The sequence below is a fragment of the Musa acuminata genome, chromosome BXJ3-4 (genome assembly GCF_036884655.1).
Source record: "Musa acuminata AAA Group cultivar baxijiao chromosome BXJ3-4, Cavendish_Baxijiao_AAA, whole genome shotgun sequence".
Classification (NCBI taxonomy): Eukaryota; Viridiplantae; Streptophyta; class Magnoliopsida; order Zingiberales; family Musaceae; genus Musa; species Musa acuminata.
The window spans coordinates 5,901,750-5,925,901 of record NC_088352.1 but is presented as its reverse complement, the minus strand read 5'-3'; the positions used below and the strand labels follow the sequence as shown (position 1 = coordinate 5,925,901).

Genomic DNA, 24,152 nt, shown 5'->3' with positions numbered 1-24,152 from the left:
TTCGAATAAGTTTTCCTTCTGATCAACTCGTGATACAGATGACTAGAATTGGAACATGTTGTTACATGTCCCCCTGTTTCGGTCTAAATAGACTGAACAAATGTCTCGTGTTACAAGTTATCTCGTAACTTAAGTTTTGCTTAGGAGGTAGATTCGACCATGATTCGATGTGGATTGGAACCAAACTAGTTAAGAATCGAACAAATCGAGTTAATGTTTTAGTAATTCTAAACCAAATCAAAACTAGATTCCATGGACGTCTATGGTTCATAGAATTTGAAGTTCTAATTTGATTTTGAACTAATCTAAAATTTTAAAAAATGATCGTCTAAATGATAAATATATCCCTTTTAGTAACTTAATAAATGATTAATTAGAGAATTTTTTTTTAAAAAAAATTATATTACATTTTCATTTTGCAACTGTAATCGTTTGGAACTGATTTTGTCTTGGATTCCAAATTCGACATAACTGGAACCATCGTTTATAGTGATACAGTATATTTTGGTTGCCTGAATACGTCATAGCTGACACTGCACGTCAAGTCAGAGCCCAACGTCACACGTCCCGTCCTAGGAGCTCGTACCAAGAAGATATGCCACATGTCCCGTCCTGAGAGCCCGGGGCGGTGCTATTTGACGTTGCTCTGCACGTCCTGGAATGACGATTGGTCAGAAAGGCCGTCCCATCTCTTGGGGGTCAGCGGTGACATCGAATCGATGCACCATTAACCCTTGCGCTATAGTATAAAACCCCTGGCCAACTTCCGGCCAGGGAGAGGCACAAAAAACAAAAGGAAAAAAGAAAAACAATCCCTTACGTTACTAACTTGCTCGTCAAAGGGGCCACAGCTAGAGAACACCAAGTGAAGACCATTTTTGCAAGAGGATGACCCCTTATTGACGGTGAGGGACTAGACACAGGGAGCGTCAGTCGCCTGACAATGTGGAGTTGTTAATCAGCCATGATTCCAACCAACGCCATCTAACACCCTCTCCCGAGGGCCCGGCTACCTCTTCATCCAGATCACCTTGCAGCAAGCTCCCGACATCAACCCACAGACCTAACCGTGTTGACTCACAACGTATTTGTTCGCTAACATATGGTTCTCTTGTTTACTTGGTAGGAGTTTGACAAAATGACGTGATACTTCATACGCAAACATGGCATTTCCATCGATTCAGGAAGACTTTGGATTCTATGTGAAGTATATTCTTCTACTATGTAAAGTATATTCAGTATTAGAACTTGGGGTAATACTTTCAAATCTGCCCTTTCTTGGGAAGATATCCTCACAAACGAAAAGGGATTAGATAACTAAATCTTGCATCAATTGAAGAAGAATTTCTCGTTAACAGTACTGTCATTGATTTAGTAAAGTGATGGGAATGTTTTGATTTAGCTGTAAACGAATTTTATTCATTTATATTTAATTATTGGCTGTGGTTTATTTTGAAAACCAGAAAGCAATTGATATTTGATAATGCAACACAAATTCGAAACAAACTGGAAAACTTCGCAATGACCACTGCGTTGAGCACTACTTAAAAGAGGATGGGATTACTTCATATGAAACAATCAAAGAACAGGTTCGTGTTGCAGACCTCCACCCTGCTTCACACCATCAACCCTCCCTCCAATCTACCCTCGTCAGCACAACCCTAAACATGTGAGTACTATGAGATCTGATCCGACGAAGGAACTTGGCTTCTACAACATGGGCAGTGCGAATGAGCAGCCAGCCATGGCAGCACGCATTCGGTGTGGTACTTGTGGGAGCAAGGAAGCCGTGTGACCCTCTGCTTCGCCTGGACCTCGTCGAGGCACACCGCGCACAGATCGGCCCTGGAGCCCGTCCTCTGAAGCGCAACACTGTTACTCCGTCGCTTAGGGAGTTCAGTAGCGATTACCCTCGTTGTGATATTGCCAGCCGCCGCGGGAAGCGTCGAGATCTCTTCTATATTTGACCTGCGGAAGCCATTAGCCAAGCACGGTCAGAGAGAGAGTTCGATGTCGTGCAAAAGGTTTTGCAGACTGGCAGCTGCGTGTTCCTAATCCATCGGAGGATGGAGAAGTGAACGGATAAAAGAACGAGATGCACAGAGAAGCGGTGGAACCTGATGGATGGCGGAGAGGAGGAGGGAGACGGCCGTCGGGAGCCCATAAGGCCCCGAAGCTTCTCCTCCAGACGGAGGCGGGCGGCGAGGGTCGGCTCGTCCATGGCCGCAGCAGGCAGACGGTCGGAAAACAGAAGGCGCGCGGACGACGGCAGGTTCGGCGGTGTCCCCACCTCGTGGCGGTGGTGGATTCTTCGCTTCCGTGCCAACTCCACCCCAGGCAACATCGTTGGACCGCCCAAGTCTCTCCGTTCCTGGGTCGTACTTATCTTCCCTTCCTTGCGTTTAATAGAAGGAAAAGGGCATGAAAGAATGGGCCGTCCTTATGCTGTAACTACAAGAACGCCATTGCCAGTATAAGTGTGAATAACATAAGTATCAAATAATGCAATGAAATTTCATAATGTTAAAAGACGAAGATAGTGATGTAAGTGAAACTGTTCGGCTGTCGGCATGAGGCGGAGGAACTCAATTCATTTGTTTCATGCTGATGAATTCGAAGACGAAACTGTTAGTCGGCGCTGAAGAAGCATGCTCTTGCGCACTAATATTTTAGTGGGTCATTGTGGCCTTCCAGTAATTATAGGTCAGCAGGGTACCATTTCGTAAGCAGTAGGTGGCGTTGAATTTAAGTGCAGCGAAGCTGCCACGATACTTCCATCGCCACGTCGCACTCTCTAGGAAGGCGCGTCGAAGCCTCTCCGCTTGGGCAAGCCCACACTCAATATTCTACACCGGATCAGATCAGAAGCGTCGTAGCAAACGCTGCCTGCTCCTTCCATCCATCGCCACGTGTCTAGCCAAGACGATGACAGGAGGTATGGCGCGCCTTGAGAAGTACCAAACCGTACGGTTTCCGAACAGCGGATGGCATAGTCATCCCCACTGCAATTAGATAAAACATTTGCCTTCAGCACGAGATCCATGATGACGAATAGAATGTACGAAATTAGACATGGGCTATCGAAAGATCACCCTGGTTCTAATTGGCATTTAAAATCCATGTCTAATCCTGTGTGCAAATTCAAAGCACCTACAAAGCCATAAATTCACAAAGCAATCAAATTGAAAACAACATTTGATGTCTCGATTAGGTATCTGGAAGAAGCAGCTCTGTTTTTGAACCAGAGCATGGTTCGCCATTCGACAACCAATAATGCAGTACAATCAGACTAAACCACGACACATCAAGAGGGATGCATGTGAAACATACACTTAAAAATGCTTCAGCTTCAGGGGGGGAGTTTGAAGAACACGGAAAGGCAAAGGGTTTATTCAACTGCAGGAAAGGAAAGTTGTCTATGATGGTGCGAGGCTATCATCATTACCCGGCTGCATGCAGGCTCAAATGACAGATCATTAGCAAAGCTCAAAAGATCAGAATGTCTATAAAACCACATGATTTATTAAAGCACAGCCGATCGGCAGTGTGAGAGCAGCATTCCAGATTCCAGCAATCAAATTAATGAGGATTTGTTTGTTTGAATACTATTGCCTGCATTTTTCTGGAACTTACACAAATAGTCAAAAAGCCTAAAACACAGCCTTTTCATAGATGGATCCTACTCCAAAATCCTTGAATCTCAAAACAGAATGAAAGGAGTGACTTCTCGACATCCCAGGCTCTTTGAACATTGTCGCCGCTGCCATAACCTACAAAGGAAGACAAATGACAGCAGTTCTCATGCTCCATCAGCCTCGAGTGAAATAAGCCTGAGGGTACAGTATGAATCTCAAGGATTCCACGTCCACAAAACCCACTTTGCCAAAATCATCTTCGGGCTCCCACTTGCAAACTGCATTTCACCATAGGATACCGGCGGTGCGTAGATTTTCTGTTTAACTTCTAAAAAGAGAACTTGCACATGTGTTATGTAGCATGTACTGGAACATAGGTAATCCAAAGCCTCAGAAGAACCTGATATATTCTCCTACGTTTGCATCTTCATGCTTCCTTACTGTAACACAAATTTTTCTAATGAAAATACTTTGACATGAGTTCTGTTAGAGGATGATTCCGATTGCTCATGAATATTTTGCGACATCTGCCATAATGTCAAATGTGAATGATACACTAGAATTTTTTATGAAAAGCAAAGCAATAATCTAGTTATCTCATAGACTGTGTGCCGCTGCTGCTATAATACTGCTTGGTAGTCTCATGAGAGAACTCTGCAAATGTCATTCCATCTCTAAATCGGATAGAAAGAGGTGGTATCTTTCTGAGTATTTCTTGCATTAACTGATGTGAATCCTTAGAGTCACTTGTGCTATATCTCAAGAAAGCATCTTCTTTTTTAGAAGATGTGGTCATTTCGGTTCTTAAGACCAACTTATCATGATTACTTGTTTCCTCAGGATACCCAGAATAAGAGAGAATTTTGCTCCAAGCTGGCTGCAGGAAGACCACAAAAGTCTGCCTGCTCAAGTTCTCCATGTCCACAGTTCTACCGACTGAATGAAGTGTAGATTGAAGCTTACCACTAGTCAATATGTTAGCTGCTTCCCCTACCTGAATGATGAAACTATCAGCAGGGGACCTCACAACAAATATTTTGTTCTTCTTTATATCAAACAATTGAAGATAAGTATGTTCATCGGGTGAGGAGCACTCTCGACAGCATGAAATATGAGAGCAGTCTTCTGCCAGACAAGAGAACATAAACGAAGGTGATGTTAGAACAGTAAAAATGCCATAATCATAGTGCCATTGCTGCCACAGATTGGACAAAGTAATCTGACTTGTTCTATCTTTTACAGATCTGCTTCCTGAATACCAATGTGTAACCGAAGTTTTCTCATGAAAGTCCCTTGATATTGTACATTCATCGGAAGGTGAAGGATCAAGTGTAGCAGGTTCAACTTTCTTCTTAGATCCTTTTTTTGTTCTGTTGGTCTCTTTAAGGATAATGTTGTCTATTGTTGAATGATAATGAATGAGGCGTCCTTTTGCGCTGCCATCCATGATGCTTTGCTTTAACTCTCTGCAATCAATGGCTTTATCACAAATTTGAGCTAGTCGAAGACCAAGTTCCATCATGCAAAGACTCAGTTCCTTGAAAGTAGACCCAAGGATCTTAAACTCCTTATCATCAAACTTCTCAAAACTATCCTCAACAGAATTTCCTTCTGCATAATAATGGTTTTCTTCTGTGCATAGAGATCTAATTGATGCTGATTCAGAATTTAAATTATGTGCATATTTTAATTGCAAAGCGAAAGACGACACATTCCTGTCAAGATTCTTTAGGGGAACATCACTGCCCAAACCATGCTCCTGTAATCAGCAGAAAAAGAAAATTCTTAGAGCTGCAAATGGGCAAATATCAAACACTAAACACAAGAATCAAGGCTCGTGAACTTCAATGTCTGATACCTATTCATTCTTAATAAATGTGCATGGCATCAAGAAAAATCACGCACCATGATCATGACAAATGTACAATTTACAAGTGAACTGCACAAGTCCTCCAAGGAACAATGCATATGCTAGTGTTAAAATCATTTTGTGTTCATTTTAAACTTCGAAGAATATGCCTTCAAGGCTTCAACATGAATTACAAGTTGGTCCATGTAACAAAAAACCCAAACCATAGTATTACCTACAAATTCGTAGAATCACCAAAATATGATATCTAAAAAGAATGGCCAGGTTAACAATAATCCTACAAACAATGCCACCTATGGGAGCCTGGAAATCAGAAAGGACAATTTTGCTTAATGTTTTATTAACTCAAAGACATAAATGGAGGACGAAATTACCTATCATTGTTCAGAGATCAGTTCTCCAATGTCATCTAGCTCAATTTTAGAAGTCAGGGCTTTAGGAAGACAGAATTATCCATCCATCCTTGCTCAAAGGATAATTTTATAAATTTTCTCAAGGTATCCCTAAAAGCCTACGTTATGTACAAAGGATAGGTAAGAAAAATATTCTATATTCCATGATATTAAACAACATACCAAAAGCATACTGTAGACATATATTCCGTTCCTGAAGCTGATGGTAAAAAGCAAAGGAAAAAAAAAAAGATAAGATAAAGAGTAGCAGGTTGCATCCATCATTGTACAGAAATTAATTTTGGCAATTTTCTGAGGCTTACTAATTTACCAAGGAAAAGGAACAAATAGCTACAGTCTTCATGCAAATGTATAGAAGACAAGCACATAGCACAAAAGTATTAAAAAAAAAAACAATCATGATTAGGAACACCGGTTTCCAGGTCCAGTTACTATAGCTTATTTAAGATATACCTTTCTTTTTCCAAAGTTATTAGACAAATTCATAAAGTAGGCTCAACTTGAGAATGTAAGATGATCAATAAATGAATAGATGCTTATAGTATAGTCAGATTTCCTCCTTATTTGACTTCATTATAACATTCAATATGAAATGGTTAGCATGTCCAATCAGTCATAGTGATATCCAATTCCCTTGGACACTCAAAAGAAGCAAAGTGAATTTGCTACTAAATCCAAACCATTCCTGTTTACAATATGATTGTAACAATTTAGAGGAAAAGTCAAAGTTTTCAAGAAGGTGCATTCACTTACACTAAGTTACACAAGTTAATCCCCTACATCTGTCCTAAAGTATCACTGGAATTTCTGTTTTATATATTTCAGATTGTGAACATGGTAATATAGTAGCCTCTACAAAATTAGATAAAATTCTCATTATGAACTGAAGTAAACTAATGGGAGGAAATCTTCACACCCTACCTGAAGTTATTCTTTCTTGTCAGATAACCGCATGTAAGTAGCAAAAATTTAAATCCAGATCAAGTAAGAATTAAAAACTTGCCCATGTGTTGATGGGTAAATCAGCAAAGACGGACAAGTAGATCTCAATTCCTCGCAGGGGAGTAAGAGTTAAAAGCTATTGATGATGTAAAATGAATAAAGTTTTGAGACTCTTTTCCTCAGTCTCTAAACCCTGTCTTTTACCATGTCTCATCCAAATATAAAACCCTAACTCAAAACAAAATGTTTCCTTTTCCAAATCATAAGGTTGAAGTGCAGCATTCAAGGTTTCTGCAGAAGGATCTAATCAAGCAGTTCATAAATAAGATCTTCAAACCAATTTTTTATTGCAGAAGCTTGGAGATCGAACCCAAGTTTTCCCCTGATACAGAATACCAACCCAAGAACTCCAATACGATACGCCGTCGCCTACTCGTCAAAGCGTCATCTTGAGAAGTGGAGCCGCATAGAAAAATGGTTGTTACCTTGAGGACACGGGCGCGATCCTTGCGGCCAAGGAGCGCGAGCTTGCGGGCGAGAGGAAGAATGAGCCGGCGAAGGTCGGAAGCTTTGGGCACTTCAGTGATCGCGAGGAGGCCAGGCCCCGAAGAGCCTAGGGCTTGCATCGCGGCGGCGGAGATGGACTCCAGCCGCGCCAGCTCCGCGGGAGAGGGTGGAGGATGAGAGGGAGCGGCGGAGGACAGGAGGAGAAGGTCGGAGAAGCGGAGCTCCAAGGGTTCTAGAATCTCCGCCGCCACCTCTGCCGTTGCGGTGGCTTCCATCGTGATTGGTGCGTCGCCGTGCGCTCGCTGCCGTTCCTAGCCGACCACATGAGCACGCGGATTCAATGTGGGTCTGTGCGATCTAATCATCACGTGATTGAAATGATAACGGATATAGGATCTGCAGACCCGAATCCGATTAACTACATACGATTAATTCGATCCGAACCGTAAAACAGGCTGAGTTTGCGGCCAGACGTGCATTCCTTTTCCCCTCCCTCTTTATATGGGTAGTCCATAGAACCCTTCTCGTTCACGAAGGAGAGAGAGAGAGAGAGTAGAGGGAGTGGCACAACGGCAAGGAGTTCTTCAATATGCTGTTGCACTTTCTCACCTACGAGAAATGAAATTTCGATCCCCCTTTATTGCTCTCCAATTCTCCGTACTCAACCGCCTGATGTGCTCACGAGTCGCATCCTCCAAAACACCGGTCTCATGCAAGCAGCACGATTTGGGCACATCGCCTCTTTGAAGCTCGTCCTGTACAAAAAAAACCCAATGCAGGAGAAACTGTGTGAACTCTTTGTTGCGTTGATTGATGAACGAATGATAAGTATGGCGCAATTCGCAAACCGTGGAAGTACCCAAATTATCTCAAAGTCGAAAGATCATGGATGACGATCTTGCAATCTCACGGCAACTGTAGAAACCTTCAAGTGCTCTTGAGTTGCAGTGTCGCTCGTACATTAAGCAAGAGTCAATATCAGGGAGCCTTTTATTAATATCACTGCGTTTTCCAAGTATTCCCCCAGCAAGGGTATGTAGCCATGATGGTATTACCTTCTTTCCACCGTGTATGCCTTGCATAGATCTGCCCACTGAAACCAAGAGTAGCATTCCTTAGAAAATGGAACTGCATGATTGATGCACAAAAGAGGGAGAAAGGGATTGATATGTTACTGCTTCTTTTAGGTGTGGAATTATGTCCAGTCCCTTCTCTTTTATAACATTGTATGCGGTGTCATTTGCAGTGTTGAAGAGGGCTAGAATGTACTATGGAAGTTTGTCCGTTGCACTAACATCCATCAGAGTAGATGTTGTCAAGAATCGATGATCGTTGAAATTTCATCTACTGCATGCTGAATGATGATTGGCTGTCGGTGATGCCTTGATCTAGGGCTACGTGTGTCAGAATAAGAAAAAAGAATGAAAAGGTGATTCTGGTATTTGCTTCAGAGTCAACTTGCAAAAAGATCAGGCGTGTCCAACTTAGTCCTTCTCACATCAAAGTTAGGGTCGAGATAAAAAATAAAGTCATTAATGAGCCTTTACAGTATATTGGTCTCAAGAGAATACTTAACCGTATTGACATAATAGTTTCTTCTGAGCTTACTACTACTGTTAGGCCTAGGTGATTGCCATGTCAACTCCACTCTCCTTGTTGAGCTAGCAATCACTTAGAGCTAAAATTGGGGGTAAGTTTTCCTCTTATCGTTTATCGCTCGTTAGAAAGTGTGCCGAGGGAATATCCAACCCTAGTTTTAGGCATGATGGATAGATATATACCCAAGGTGCTTGATAATTTTTACGTGTTAGGCTTCAAGTTTTCCACCCTTTTAAGGGTTCCTTAAGCGTGTGCCTCACATAATACAAGGTGAATCTTTTTATTATATTTAGCTCGAGGGAAGCATCTCAGGTGCATTTGTCGTGCTTAGCTTAAGTACATTCTCTATGCTTAGCCAAGGGAGGCATCTCGAGTGCATTTTCTATGCTTAGCTTGACGAAGGCATCTTAAGTGCATTCTCTTACTTAGTTTAAGGGAGGTATTTTGGGTATATTTTTCATGCTTAGCTCAAGAAAGACATCTTAGACATATTATATATATATATATATATATATATATATATATATATATATATATATATATATTTATTTATGAAGGTGTCTAGGACATATTTTTCATGCTTAGCTCAAGAGAGACATCTTAGACATATTATATATATATATATATATATATATATATATATATATATATATATATATATATATATTTATGAAGGTGTCTAGGACATATTTTTCATGCTTAGTTTGAGGGAGGCATTTTCACTCATATAGATACATGAATGTTTCGTTATTCTATATATGCTTTCCGATATGTACCAATTTTATTACTCATAATATCCTTTTGTATTTCGGTATTTATGGGATAATGTGAACCATTACCAGAAATGGTAAAGGGAGGTATGCTTAGAGCTCGTAATGTTCTGTCAACCTCTTTTGACTTCATCCAAACATAGGTGGATGAAGCTCCCAAATGTATGAGACTTTTATTTGATAGTTATCTAGGAATATATGGACCATATTCTGTCTATGATCCCACTATACATTCTGTGTTTTTTATTTGATATCCAAAGAATTGCTTATGAGTTTTCTATTTATGCTTTGGATAAGAATGAAATGAATGTAATGCCAAATATGACATTTGAGCTTCTGTTTCATATTTATTCTTTGATATACTCTCAAATATTTAATATGTTATTGATATATTTCGAAATACTTCTTATGCCACCAAAATATTTCATACGCTATTAATATATTTTAAAATATTTTAAATATTATTGAAATGCTCCAAGATATTTCATATATCATTGATATACTCCGAAATACTTTTTAGGTCATTGATATGCTCTAATTACTTTTTACTCTATTATTATGAATAGAATACCCTTTGAATGAAATGACATTGTGATTCTATATTCAACGAGTGAATATCCATAAATTCTTATATCTTACCTTAGCATTTTGATACAAAGTTTATTTGAAGTTATTCTCTCTCTTACCATGGATATGTTAGCCACACTACTGAACTTTGTATGCTCACTCTATTACTATATAATTTTTTTAGGATAACTTATTGCTTGCTAAAATGTTAGAATTGAGCTCAGGTAATAGAAAGCTATTCAGATTATGGGTAAGTCTTATTGGTTGATATGTGGTTACAATATAAGTATATTTTGCATTATAATGAAATATTACTAACACGTCTGAATTAATGTATCTTGTAAATGCTCGAAAGACTTCTCATGTTTAGAATTTTAGAATATTAAGTTTAGTCTATAATGATATAAACTTCTGATAAATAGTTGGTTTTATGATTGTATAGATTCTCATATTAGTAAATTTATAAGTGTAGTTAATATTTTGTTAAATTGGCTTTGGGTTTCATGAATTATCGAGTGATGCAATATATAATTATAAACTACACATGTTTTATGGATGTGAATTCTGATATTTAAATATTTTTTAGTGTTCTCAAATGTTAGTTTGGATTCTGGATTGGATTGCTAATGAATTATAATATTCTTGATTTAAAATGGGTTAATGTCTCTTGAATGCGTTAATCTAGAAGGCATGACAACAAGTCCCTCGAGCTTTAGAGAGGGCTCTTGCCTTCGACGGAGAAAGCGGTCAACGTGAGCCTATCAGATAAGTTCCTCGATTTGCTCCTTAAGGTTAAAGTAGTCCTTTGTGTCATAACTATGATCCTCATAGAAATGATAATATTTGGAATTATCTATTTTTCTTGAGTTAGATCTTACGGGGTGGGGATTTTGGGGCATCCCTTCTTCTTAGATCTATAGGAAGACTTTAGTATAGGACATGTCAAGGAGGGTGAGGTTGGCCCTTGGCCAAGAAAGTCTTGCTTGATCTAGTACTCGACATCGAGGGGATCTCGACATCAAGGCAAGTGGGGCATGATATGGTTTCACACTTTTGAGACTCTTCATGTCTCCTAGCCATCATCACCTTGGTGATAATGTATTGGTTGATTTTCTATAGTATATTGGATACAGTGGCCAACTATCTCTCTATCCGTAACTTAAATAACCTAGAGTGTATAAGCCCCATCATGAATACCTATATGAGGATCGAAGGATAGACATTTGTAACCCAAGAGCTTTATTAGTAAATTTGGTGATAAACTCTTCCAATGGCTTACCCTCCACCTATCAGATGTGGAGAAGGGCAGTAGTTGAGCATCAAGGATAGATGTTCCCTACAAAATATTCTTAGAACTCCCTTACGAGTTGTGCGAAGGAGTTCACCAATAGAGCTTTAGGTTATAAGGAAGGCTCAACACATCAAGACCTTAGATGTGTCATATAGTGTCATATGAGTTTGGTAAGCTACCACATGAGCTTTAGGTATAGGGAAGGCTCGACACATCAAGGCATTAGATATGTCATATAGTGCCATATGAGTTTTGGAAAGTTAGCACATGCTTCACTAGGTTAACAGCTCTATCAAACACTTCCAAATTTAGCGGTTGTAAGCTTGGGGGGATAGGCTCTTCCTATATTTATTGAGTGAATGTGGATTTGATTGAGGCAAAGCTGGTCAAATTGCTCGAGTGAAACTCATGGTGCATATCTTTCAAGCACTGGTCCATCTATTGAAGTTGTGCCCATAGAGTGTATTTTCCCTTGGACTTTGGAGTCATCAATTATGAGGGGCGCAGTCCACTAAATTTGATGGTCGGAGACCTTGGGACCCCTTTGGTCGAGCCATTAACGATGACTTGAGTCTGGGCTAGTTGAGGAGGCTCAATAGGTGTACGAGGTGCCACTGTGACTAAGCTAGTTGCAGTAGCAAGGGAACAATTGATAGCATCATCCGTATCAATGTTTAGACCCATTGAACAATATTCAGGAAGATCTCCATTAGAACCAACATGTGGGCCAGCATCACTGTTGGAGAGGAAAGACCATGATTGTTAAACAATTGCTCATACTGCTTAGGGGTTTAGGTGGAGGTAGAGGTGCCTAAAATAGAAATATCAATTGTTAGCCTCCTTAGGTGAAAGTTCCTGTGACATAGAACCACCCTAGCACCAAAATGATGATGCAGTTATCAGTGTTTCCTTTGTCAACTTGACTCGATCCTAAATCATGTGTGCAAGAGTCTAGAAATATCTGAGAATATGATTCTGGTGTTCCCTTCAGAGTCAACTTATAAAAAGATTAGAGCAGGGTGGGATGCCCGACCTGATCCCTCCATCATTCGAGACTAAGGTGGAAAGTAGAGTGACGGATAAATAGTAAAACCCGAGTAATAGTAAATTAATGTACCTCTATAATAAGCTAGATCCAAGAAAATATTATGCGCTATGGGCTAAATATTTTCTCTGGGTTTACTATTATTGTTGGGCTCGGGTGACAGTAATATTATTTCGGTCTCACTATCTATTTCGATTTGACAACGGCATGACAAGCTGCAATAAGATGAGTTTTCCTTAAAGGTCACAAAGCAGAAGACGTGATTCAAGCAAACCAAGCTCAAAATACCTCAACATTTCTTTGGGTTCCCACTTTTTTGTATTCTCTGTACCATGTTAAAGTGCAACTTAGCCAATTCAAGTCTGATAGGGCTCATCTTTCCTTCCCTTTGGCATGTCTCTATGAACCACCAGGACCGTAACCTCGGCATCTTCTAGTTCAGTGGGGTTCCAAGGCATGGGCTATGTCCCTGAAATGAGGTTACAGTGATTCCACCATGAGGTGTTTAGTTGTGGAGTCCACAACTTCTTTCAGTGCGAGCTTTCCTTTGAAAGATGGGAAGCCAGGTAGAAGCTCAGCAACCCTTCAGTCTAGTGGCGAAGGCTGGCTTTCAAGTTGCCCTTCTCATCTATAAATTTGTTGAAGACACCTTGAGTCCATTAGTACAAGATTGTGACACCATGATAGAATGGAATTCATACAAGATTCCATTAGTATGTTGAGCGATTCTAGCATGCTTGTTCTTCACCTACAGGTGACTAATCGGACGTAGTCTGATTGTTTGTGTTTCATGAAGGAATAGTGCTAGTCACATATGAAAAGTACATTAGCGACTATGTTGTATCAATCGCCAAGAAAAGGAATAATGCTGGATAGCTTAATCACCTTCGAAAACGGCAAATCTGATTCAACGGCCAGTCCAACAAACCAGATCAAATATCAAATCAACGTTAGACGTACTGGAGCGAGCAACAGTCTGCCAGCCGTTGGATGCAAAAGGAGCCTGCATTAGGACGGAAAGACCTGTCCTATAAAGCTAACGCTAATGTTACCAGTGGGCAAAAAGATAGTTGACCTTATCTTGGAAAACCCCTTCTCTGCCCTTCGTGCGGCAGAGTCAATGATAGAGAACGGCCACCCTAATGCTGATGTCTCCTCTTCCAAGCCAACCATCGCAAGGAGCAAGAGGCTGGAGGCAGACACAAATCCACCTCTCGCTGTTCGTCCTTCTAGGAACTAGCGGAGAAGGCAGCCGAAGTGTTTCGTCAGGCATCCAAGGAGATCCACGATGTGGATTCTGGTTTCGTGTTGGAGGAGGATGATCCCGAATGAATGAGGATGGAATGCAGTTATGGTCCAAAAGCACGACGGAAGCCACCTCAGGGAAGTCCTAACCCCCTTTTGATTTCTTTGAAATATAGATCTAAGAAGAAGAAACTCAAAATAGTGTAAAAGAATTTGGGAACCCATATGGCTCCTGCCCCCATGAGCTAGAAATCGATGCTTTTAACTAATGTTCATGAATTTGTTGTCATAGAATTACAAGAGGGCAACCAAGAAAGACTGTGTAGCTCACCTTAAATACCTTATCAAAGAGCATAATCTAACAGTGTTCACTCTGTTGGAGACCCATCTTAGTACAGAAGGTTCCATCTGCTTCCTCAAAAGACTTGGGCGACGTTGGGCTGCAGATTTCATGGAGACAAAGGGCAGATCCAGGGGTATTTTGATTGGTTGGGATGAGGAACGACTTCAAGCAAGTTTGGTCAGTAAAAACAAATAATTTTTAAGCTTAGTCTTTAATGCCATAGGTCAGGCTCCTTGAATTTTTATTGCTATTTATGTAGGTACTCCGTTTTTTTTATGTAGAAATCTTTAGAACATGTTGTGTTCTTATGAGTTTGCTAAAGTCCTCTGGATTATTTGCAGGGATATGAATATGATTTCCCAACCAGAGGACAAGTCTAGGAGAAAGCCATTCACCCTTTCCCAATCGATTTTAGACTTCAGAAATTTTATTTCCTGTACCGGTATGATAGACATTGGTTTTCATGGTAATAGACACACCTGGTGTAATAACAGATTTGATTCTTTTGAAATTTCTTCCAGGTTAGATAGGGTGTATATCAATAGTTGTTGGTTTGATGATTTTAAGCACATTAACCTTTTTCATCTGAGTCGGGTGGCTTCTGATAACTGCCCAATCCTCACTAAGGTTAAGATCCAAAGCCTAGAAGAGAAAAGGAGTAGGATTTTTAGATTTGAGTCCCATTGGTCTGACAACTAGTATCTTAGAACATTAGTGCAAGACACCTGGAATAACTTACCTAAGTCCAGAAGTCTGGGTGAGCAAATTTATCACAACCTGAATGCAACTCATCTGAACATTGAAAGGTGGAGAAAACATGAGAGAAGTATAGAACTAAGGATTAGGGAAACCTGCAAAGAAATCAAAATACTGGAATCTAAGGATGATAGTTTGAGTCTGACTGAGGAAGAGGGCAAAAGGCTGACCTGTCTCCACAATAGAACCGTGGCCCTTGATTGCCAATTGTATCACAAACGATGGACCATTGCCAAAACCCAATGGATCTGGGAAGGGAATCTAAATACTAAATTCTTTTATAGAGTTATCAATTATAGTAGAACCCAAAACCATATTTCTCACATTATTTTGGACTATGGCACTAGGATTAGGGGTGGGAGGGAGATCACTCAACAGTTTGTCACTTGGTATAAAAATCTTTGTGGGGTCTTTGTCCCTTCAAAGTTGAGAAGTTGGTGGGATTGCCCACCCCTTCCCCAAATTCCCAATGAGAAGCAGGACAATCTTCTCAGAAGGTTCACCTTTAGTGAAATTCATGGGGCCCTCAATCAAATAGGGTTAGGTAAAAGACCAGGGTCCGATGGGTTTATCGTTGAATTTTTTTAATTCCTTTCAGTACACCATTAAAGAGAGTATTTTTGAAGCCTTCAACACATTTAACATTGAGGCTTGTCTCCGACCTAGGTGGGGTAAAACTTTCTTAGTATTTATTACTAAGAAATTTTAATAGTTCTAAAGTTGGATACTACCGTCTGATCGCTCTTTGTAATGTTCTTTACCTTTTCTCTTTAAGAATTCTTGTACTGAGAATCATATTACACTATTTTTGCCTTAAACATGCTTTTAGACTTTGTAATTTGTTTTATGTTGATGATATGGTTTTATGTTTATGAGTTATCCCTAAGTCTTGTGAAAACACCATTCCAACTTTTAGAACTTTTGAGAGCATTTCTAATTTAAAAGTTAATCTTCAAAAGTTTAAGATTTTCTTTTTCTAAGTCAACTTGTCAAGATACTAAAAGAGATATTTATAATTTTTTGGGTATCAGAGAGGGTAATTTTTCTTTCAAGTATTTGTGATCCTTCATTGCTCTTCGTCGGATTCCTAACAGAAATAGATATTAATCATACTACTCAAAATGTTAGAAATAGATTTAACTCTTAGAAAGTTAACTTCTTAACTCTTATAAATTATATGCTTAAGTCACTTGCTTTACATACTTTAAGTGCTTACTGGATGCCTGATTTTATCCTTAAAGATATTAATCATATTATTAAATAATTTCTTTGCATAAGGCCAACTACTCTTGTAGCCTTCATTTGTTATCTTGGGAGATGGTATACATGATCTTCATTTAACTAAATTTGCATTACATGCTAAATGTATATTGTAATATTTTAATGACATTGATTCTATTTGGGTTGGTATAATCAAGGCTAGGTATGGTCATGTTGATCCTTGGAATTTATTTATGCACGACAAATACAACTGGACTCAGAGATTTTTTCTTAAGGCTTTGGAAAAACTGAAACCTGATTTTATGATATTTTTTGGTTTTAATTCTTCTGCTACCATTTGTTTTGATCCCTAGATTTTTGATATCCCTATTAATCTCAAGCCTACTTTTATTAATGTTAACATGATAAATAAGTCTAGTATGGTCTTTGAATTACTTTCTCATGGATGTTAAGATTTTCAACTGCTTCAGGATTTGTTTGGCCCCTCTTCTTAGCAAATTATAAGTGTAGATGTACTTAGCACTTCAAGTGCTGATGGTGTTGGAGATATTGTCATCACATAGCTACTACAAAGTAAGCTTTTCGATTCTTACAATCTCCTTCATTATTCCTTCAGGATGTATGGGATTGGTGGTGATATATCTGATAGCTACCCATTATGCCTAGAGTGAAGGTATTTTGTTGGAAGTAGCTTTATCATCACCTCCCAACATCAGATTGGCTTGCAGTGTTAGGAATTTGTGAGTGCAAACTATGCACTTTTTGTAATATTGATTTAGAATATACTGAACATGTGTTGTTTCATTATTCTAACTCATTGGGCTTTTTAGTCTCTTTGTGAGAATTGACTTGGTTTACATTTTCATCTTTTTGATTATTGGCTAGCTGGCCTTTAGATTAATGTGGGTTTACTTTTGCCAGATTTTGAGGCTTCATGACAAATATCTTTTATTGCTACAAATTTATGGTCTTATTGAGGGCTCCAATGATTCTATTTTTAATAATTTGATATCATCTATTTTTGGTTTATTTTTCAAAATTGTCTCATAAATTCATGATATGATGAACCAAAATGAATTTGTGAGAAATGTTAGTTGTTATCCTTCCTTGTTAAATGGGAAAAACTAGCTTTTCGTTGGACCAAATTAAATTGTAATTGCAGTATTGGCTTCATTGCTAGACACTGACAGACACGATAATGCTTTTGTTGTTTTTCTAAGAGTATTTTAAGAAGTAGGACAATAGTTTATGAGGCAAAAGTTATCTTATTAGCTTATTAGGATGGTCTCCATCGAGTTCATATCGAGACAGTCTATATGATGAAGGTGGATATCATTAGTAAACAATCTTCTATCCCATGGCTAATTTTGAATATTATTAGGAACATTTTGTATTTATTGTCTATCATGCATTATTATAAAATCTCGTATGTATTTCATGGAGGAAGGTATGTAGCTGATTGATTGTCTATGCATGCTAGAGCCAACAAGCTCTATAGTCTTTGGAGAAAATGTTATCGTTTGTACTTGGATCTTTGAATTTGCTTTGAGGGACAATTTCGTATCAGTTTCAGCAATAATTTTTTTATTTTTACTTTTAAAAACATCATCTAGTTGACACTAGAACATCATCATCAACCATATCATCAATAAATCACTAATAATCCCATCTCCCAATCGTCTATGATGGATTCAATTTGTAACACCTCCTTAGCCACATATAGTTTTATAACAGGAGCTCTCGGTATACCTCTAACACTAGGTTTCTAGGGGTCGGAATCAAAATTTTCCTTATCCAATCACCCAATGTGATCATATCAATAATGCTTGCTGTGATTCCTGAGTACATCAAACATTGGATTCAAGCTTCATTTGATAGGCTTCATCCCTCAGTAACAGACAACCACACTTGACATTATCTTTATAAAAAATACATGTTAAATTTTATCCCATTTTAAAGCTAGTTTTTGCTTTTATTTTTTTTAATTTTTGTGTATGATTTACTGTAGTATTCTGCAATTACTCTTTCAGTTTTCTTTTTCTCATAACATGCAACTAATGATAATTTGGTTTGGGAACTATTTTGGAAGTTATGTCGTTTTCTAAATATGAGATTTTTTAGAGGAGAACATATTGATGGGATTTTTTTCTTTCCTATATATAATAAATATATAATTTAATTGTATATTATGACTTTCCTCTAGGGAGCGTCCCATCTGTTTTTCCTATATATACTACACACTCCATTTTGAAGGTATGCTTCTTATGATGGAGGTATTCTGAAAATTAAAAAAAATTTAAATTAGTTCTATGTAGTTACAATAATCACCTTATTGAAGGAACGTGTCCCTTGGAACAAAATCATTTTAAGGTGTCTTTTAAGATATTTTTATATTATAAATAGTCTTAATCAGCCCAATAGATATTATGTTGTTTAATTTTGTTCAGCTTTTTGGTTCAGTACATCAAGTTTCTCTACTTATGTGCTCGCATGAGGTATAATACTACTTAAAGAATGAGTAGAAATCTTTGCTAATTCGTAGATGAAGGAATGAGAATTCACTTTAAGACTACATAAATGTGCTTTCAGGTTCTTTTGATTTGTTATTTCAGTATTTATTTTTTTAATGGGTTTCATGTACTTATATTTTTCTATCAATTTAAGGTGAAATCTTGATGGATTTTGATTAAGAAATTAATGAAGATTTTTTGAAATAAATTATTTTCTTTTGATGGATTGTGATGTCATATTCATGCACAAGCATAACTCTGCATTTGATGTACATGGGGATAGAAAAGACATGAAATTTCAGACCTAAGTCCTGTTTAGTCTAATCTAGTTGTAACCTTCCTAGCTCAACTAATGAAACCCAACCCCTTCTTATTAAGCGGTGCTGTTATGCAGTATCTTTCACTGCTATTATTTCAATTATAGTTGTGTGATAAGGTCAAGTGAAATAAATGTAATTTTCCACCTGTATGATTTGGGTTAAAATATTTAAAATTCTGTGGTTACGCATTTGTTGAATCATCACATCCTTGGTTTTGAGCCGTGACAAATTTTATTGATTGGAGTATATCTAGCAATATGTTCATTTTTTTGAATGTTTGATGGTTTTTTCTTTTTGATTTTTTTTTATTCTTTGGCTTATAACATTTACCTATTAATTATTTTCTCTTACTTGATAGAGAAACATGGTCGCTATAGTGGCAACGATACCCGAAGACATCATTCATTTGGAAATTCTCCCATGGCTTACCAATAAGGCTCTCTTCAGGTTCAAGTCCGTCAATAAGAAATGGCATCATCTCATCAACCATGATCCTACATTCGCACACCAACGCTCACGCCATTGTGGGTCGCCTGGCTTTGTGTGGATATGTGATCACAATATTGACTTCATGCCCGTCAACCTTATTGGGCAACATGACATTTGTGAACCTAAGTTGTCTTTCTCCCTTCCTGATGGATGTTCCGCGTATATTTCTGGATGTTCCGTGTATATTGCTGCCTCTGCCAATGGCCTCCTCTTGTTATTGTTGACAAGATGGGAGGAACAAAACGAAAACGAATGGTACATGTATGAAGATGAGAGCACCTTCCATTATGTGTGGAATCCAGTGACAAAAGAGGGTCATGCCATCCCTGAAAGTCGAGTTCAAGTTTATGAGAATATTGGCCTGGCCTTTGAACCATCAACTACTTCGACCCGTTATAGACTAATAAAACTAGTAGAAGACAATGAACTAGAATTTACTGAGATTGAGTTCAAGATATACTCTTCGGACATAGGGAAATGGATAATTTCTGATCAGAAGCTTGTTATCAAAGATGAGTACAATAGGTATCGGTGGAATGTGTTGTACGCTAGAGGCATCATATATTGGAACTATTTTCCCTACATAATATGGTTTGACCTTGATAAAAATATCTCAGGCAGTATGATGTCGCCAATAGAATATGAAGACATTCCAATATATTATGATGATGTTTATTGTCAATGTATCGGGGTAACTGATGAAGAGATTTTGACAAGCACTCTATTTATGAAAAATAATTCAATTTTCATATGGATGATTAGTAAGGATGGAGAATGGGTTAAGAGGTACCATGTTTTAGATTTTTTGAACATTAGGGACATTGACTCTTTTTCACTTCTGCCATTCTGTGGGGGTGACAAGGTATTCATGGACCTGACATTATTTTCTATGGGGAGGAAGGCAATGTTGTGTTGTCACGACATGAAGACAGGAGAGACTGTGATGATCGATATGTTGAAGCAGAATCGACTATGGTCACCTTGTCAGTATGTAGTGTTAAATTACAATAATATGGTCGAGATAGGTAGCTTAAAATACTAAGTTTGGCAAGGCTTCTCTGCACCTCAAAATTTATCGTGATGCAAATACAATAGTATTTTTCTTATTTTGTTCTATTATAACATCACCACATTGAAGTGAGTCTACATATTATGTTGACTATATATATTGATGAGTATTGCTTCCTGTATCACTAACTTAACTTTTATAAGTTAATAAATAAATTAAACTGCCCAAAATTTAATAATTGTTCAGTATCTTTATTTAATGTCATATTTTCTTCTTTTTTTTGGAGTATAACTTGGAGATTAGAGCATGTGTCAGTGGATTAAACCCACAAGATTAGAGTTTACTATACAAAGTACAGAAACAATATGCACTAGGTCTTTATTTGGTTTGGTGCACCACCTAAGACTAATAAATGCATTTAGTAGTAGTGGCCTTTATTTCTGTTTTCTCGTGCTATTGTTTGGTTTCAGTAGAAGCTTTATATATTTTGAGCGATTCTTGAAATGGCCCAAGGAGAAACCTTGAGATACATCAAGGTTACATAACCATATAAGCCAATAGAGATGCATTTGTACTGTTACGGGCTATTTATAGCAAATGTGTTTAACGTAATGTTCATGCTTTCAATTTATACATATCTTAGATAATATGTAAGTGGCTTATATTTGGTTAGACAACTGCATGTTGGTTGGGTTTTATTGGATTTTATGTCCTGTAATCATAGCTCGTGGTCAAGGAAAAACCATTAAAAAAATGGAGCCCCTAGATCGTAACTTGTTGGGATCTACTTGAATAGAGATGTCACTTGAAATATCAACCATATCAGGTAATATTTAAGGATGGGTCATCGTATTGCTCAACTACCAATGTAGCATGTGCACTCACTTGTCATGTTGTTCTGAATTTATGAAGTCTATTTTTGTATTGCATTATTCATAAAGTGTTTGTGTTAATATTGTTGTGCTTTCCCAAGTTTATGCTTGAGAGAGTGATGATTAGTTTGCCTATGCATTCACGTTCACAAACCCACTTTTTTTCCATGTGGGTCCCTAGAGAAGGCAATTGATCTTTTTATGAATGGATATCACAAGCGTGTTGCACTTTCATGGCCTTAGCTTGGATTGTCTTAGGCATGTGACTCCTAAGAAACATCACATGGAAGCATCAATCTTGACCTTCATGCAAGCCCAATGCAATCTTGACTTATATGTTTAAGGCACTTTCTCCTTTTACACATTGAGAAGATAACATTTATACTATCTTTTGACATAAGATCTTCTATCTCCTGTAATCTAGGATTGTAACTAAACTCAAAATAAGGAGGAGACTCAAACAATCATCAAAATAAGATTTTATAATATTTTTTTTGCTCATAAATAGATGCTTCATTATCCATGCCTAAGTGAAGAATTTATAGGTACTAAAAGGCTTCAAGAATAGAGACAAAAATTTAAATCCTAAAATTTCGGTGTACTAGCGACATTACCGTTGGTGCTTGACGATACGACCGTCGGCACTAGGTAGTATTACCATTGCAACCAATAGCTTTGGCGGTACTACCATTGCCCTAGGTAGTACTATCATTGGCTTGGACGATACTATCGTTAAAAACATCGAAAAAGCATAAATAGTATTTTTTGTTTGACTTAGGCGGTACTACCGCTTGGGCCATCGATTTGGCCTTCCAACATATCCAATTCGGCCTTGATTCAAGCCCAATAACTTTCTTCACAAGTTGGCATGATTTTGGCCCGATACTAATTCAAATTGACTCATAATGATCTCGATCAAGACTTTGATTAATCAATCATGCATATGACACATGAATGAAACTTTTAGCATGATGTATACTATTGCGACATGTCGTATGTTCTTTTGGCACTTTATCTGAACTTTCCATCCGAACTTTCGACGTATCGTCTTTTTCTTCGGCTCGACGTCCAATTTTCAACATGATAATTTTTTAATATAACATTCGAATCTCCTACTTGATAGTTGTCATTCGGTAATCCAAGCTGTAATTGAAGTATTTCCTGTATCACTTATCTTAAAAATATATTTAGTCTAATAAATTTATCATTAGTTTTATCATCAAAATCTAGGATTCAATAATCTTTTATTTTTTTATGATGATAAAATAACGAAATTTTAATAAGACTATCATGTATATTTGTCATTTTAAAATGTTATGATAAATTTGAACTCAAATAATCATATATATTTTTAAATACGTATACTAAATTCAAGTTAAAAGAAATTTGATCTTATCGATATTATGATTTAATCATTCAAACCTAAAAATCAATATCCAATATGGTTTCAAATTTTAATAATTATTAATGTATAAAATCCATCAAAATAATAACTATAAGTTAACCATTTACATAAATCAAATCATAACAAAAAAATTATAAGACATCATGATTCTTCATGTTTATGCATGAGTAATCACTTCTCTCCCTTGGTTAAAAAAATTCTTTTTTCTCCCTTTATTAACAAAAGAATATGAGTTACTTCTTCTCTGCCTTTGTCATCAACAAAAGGAAGAGAATGCTATCATGGTAGTATTTCTCCCTCTTTGTATTAATATTTTAATTGTGTAAAAATAAAAATTACTTTGATATGATATGAAGTATCTCAATATGTCATCGAAGATAAATTTAAGTTATGGACACTGAGAGATCAATTGATGATGGGTCTTAACAAGACTCTTCCTATCTATATGTCATTTAAAAAATGTGATGAACTTGAATTCAAAATAATATGTTTTCAATGATACTCTTAAATTTAAGTTGAAACAAATTTGATCTAAATATTATCATTGCAAGCCTAAATATTCAATCAAGTTTTAAATTTTAAAAATAATTAACAAAAATTAGGTAGGAATCACTACTAATAAAAAGTTATCAAAATATCATTACTCTCCTTGTTCAACACATAAGCTAAGCATGAATTGTTTCTTCTTTCATTTTGTTATTAACAAAAATATGAGTTCTTCTTCTCCTTTGTTATCAACAAAATATATGTCATAAATAAAAAAACATATAAATAAATCTCAAACCATGAATATCAAGAAGTCAAGTGAAAGATCATGGTTCATTTTTATGAATATCTTTTTTAGGCATTAGGAAAAAAAAGTCATACGAAAACATATAGCAAAAGGTTTTTAATCATGCATTTGAAATATTCAAAATATCTAATTCTTTTCTAATCAAAACGAATTGTTTCTCACTTAGTGATTTAATAAAAATATTTGCTAACTAATGTTTCATGTCAACGAAATATAAAGACATTATGATTGCTAACATGATCCCTAATAAAATGATATTTAATACGAATGTGCTTAGTCATAGAGTGTTGAATATGATTCTTTATTAAACAAATTGAATTAGTATTATCATTTTATATAGATAATTTTTAAGTAAAGTCTATAATCTTCTAAAGTGTTCTTCATCCAAATTACGTATATGCACATACCATAACATATTTAGCTTCATAGTGTGATAAAGTTTTATTTCTTTGATGATCAAGAAACAAGTACATGACCTAGGAATTGATAAGTTCCTAGGATACTTTTTTTCTCTATTTTACATTCTGTAAAGTCAGTATCAGTATAAATA

General features: G+C 37.1%; 3 protein-coding genes across 7 annotated transcripts; 1 reads left to right on the top strand and 2 right to left on the bottom strand.

Annotated features, from left to right (window-relative positions):
* Positions 1-1,533: 1,533 nt before the first annotated feature.
* LOC103980882 (E3 ubiquitin-protein ligase RING1-like) lies at positions 1,534-2,389 on the bottom strand. Its single transcript, XM_009397406.3, has 2 exons — positions 2,118-2,389; positions 1,534-1,968 (listed from the first exon to the last, which is right to left on the bottom strand). The coding sequence occupies exons 1-2, from the start codon at positions 2,342-2,344 to the stop codon at positions 1,677-1,679; spliced, it is 519 nt and encodes a 172-aa protein (XP_009395681.2). The 5' UTR covers positions 2,345-2,389; the 3' UTR covers positions 1,534-1,676.
* Positions 2,390-3,502: 1,113 nt separating this feature from the next.
* LOC135635320 (uncharacterized) lies at positions 3,503-7,725 on the bottom strand. Its single transcript, XM_065146324.1, has 2 exons — positions 7,346-7,725; positions 3,503-5,394 (listed from the first exon to the last, which is right to left on the bottom strand). The coding sequence occupies exons 1-2, from the start codon at positions 7,640-7,642 to the stop codon at positions 4,228-4,230; spliced, it is 1,464 nt and encodes a 487-aa protein (XP_065002396.1). The 5' UTR covers positions 7,643-7,725; the 3' UTR covers positions 3,503-4,227.
* A 5,967-nt stretch (positions 7,726-13,692) lies between these two features.
* LOC103981594 (uncharacterized) lies at positions 13,693-20,774 on the top strand. Of its 5 annotated transcripts, XM_065149096.1 has the most exons (4): positions 13,693-14,404; positions 16,675-16,777; positions 16,871-16,944; positions 19,393-20,773. In XM_065149096.1, the coding sequence occupies exon 4, from the start codon at positions 19,399-19,401 to the stop codon at positions 20,563-20,565; it is 1,167 nt and encodes a 388-aa protein (XP_065005168.1). In that variant the 5' UTR covers positions 13,693-14,404; positions 16,675-16,777; positions 16,871-16,944; positions 19,393-19,398; the 3' UTR covers positions 20,566-20,773. The 5 variants fall into 5 exon arrangements, with proteins under 5 accessions (XP_065005168.1, XP_018679839.2, XP_018679840.2 ...); XM_018824294.2 differs by lacking the exon at positions 16,675-16,777 and having other exon boundaries at positions 16,821-16,877; positions 19,393-20,774; XM_018824295.2 differs by lacking the exon at positions 16,675-16,777 and having other exon boundaries at positions 16,821-16,944.
* Positions 20,775-24,152: the final 3,378 nt, after the last annotated feature.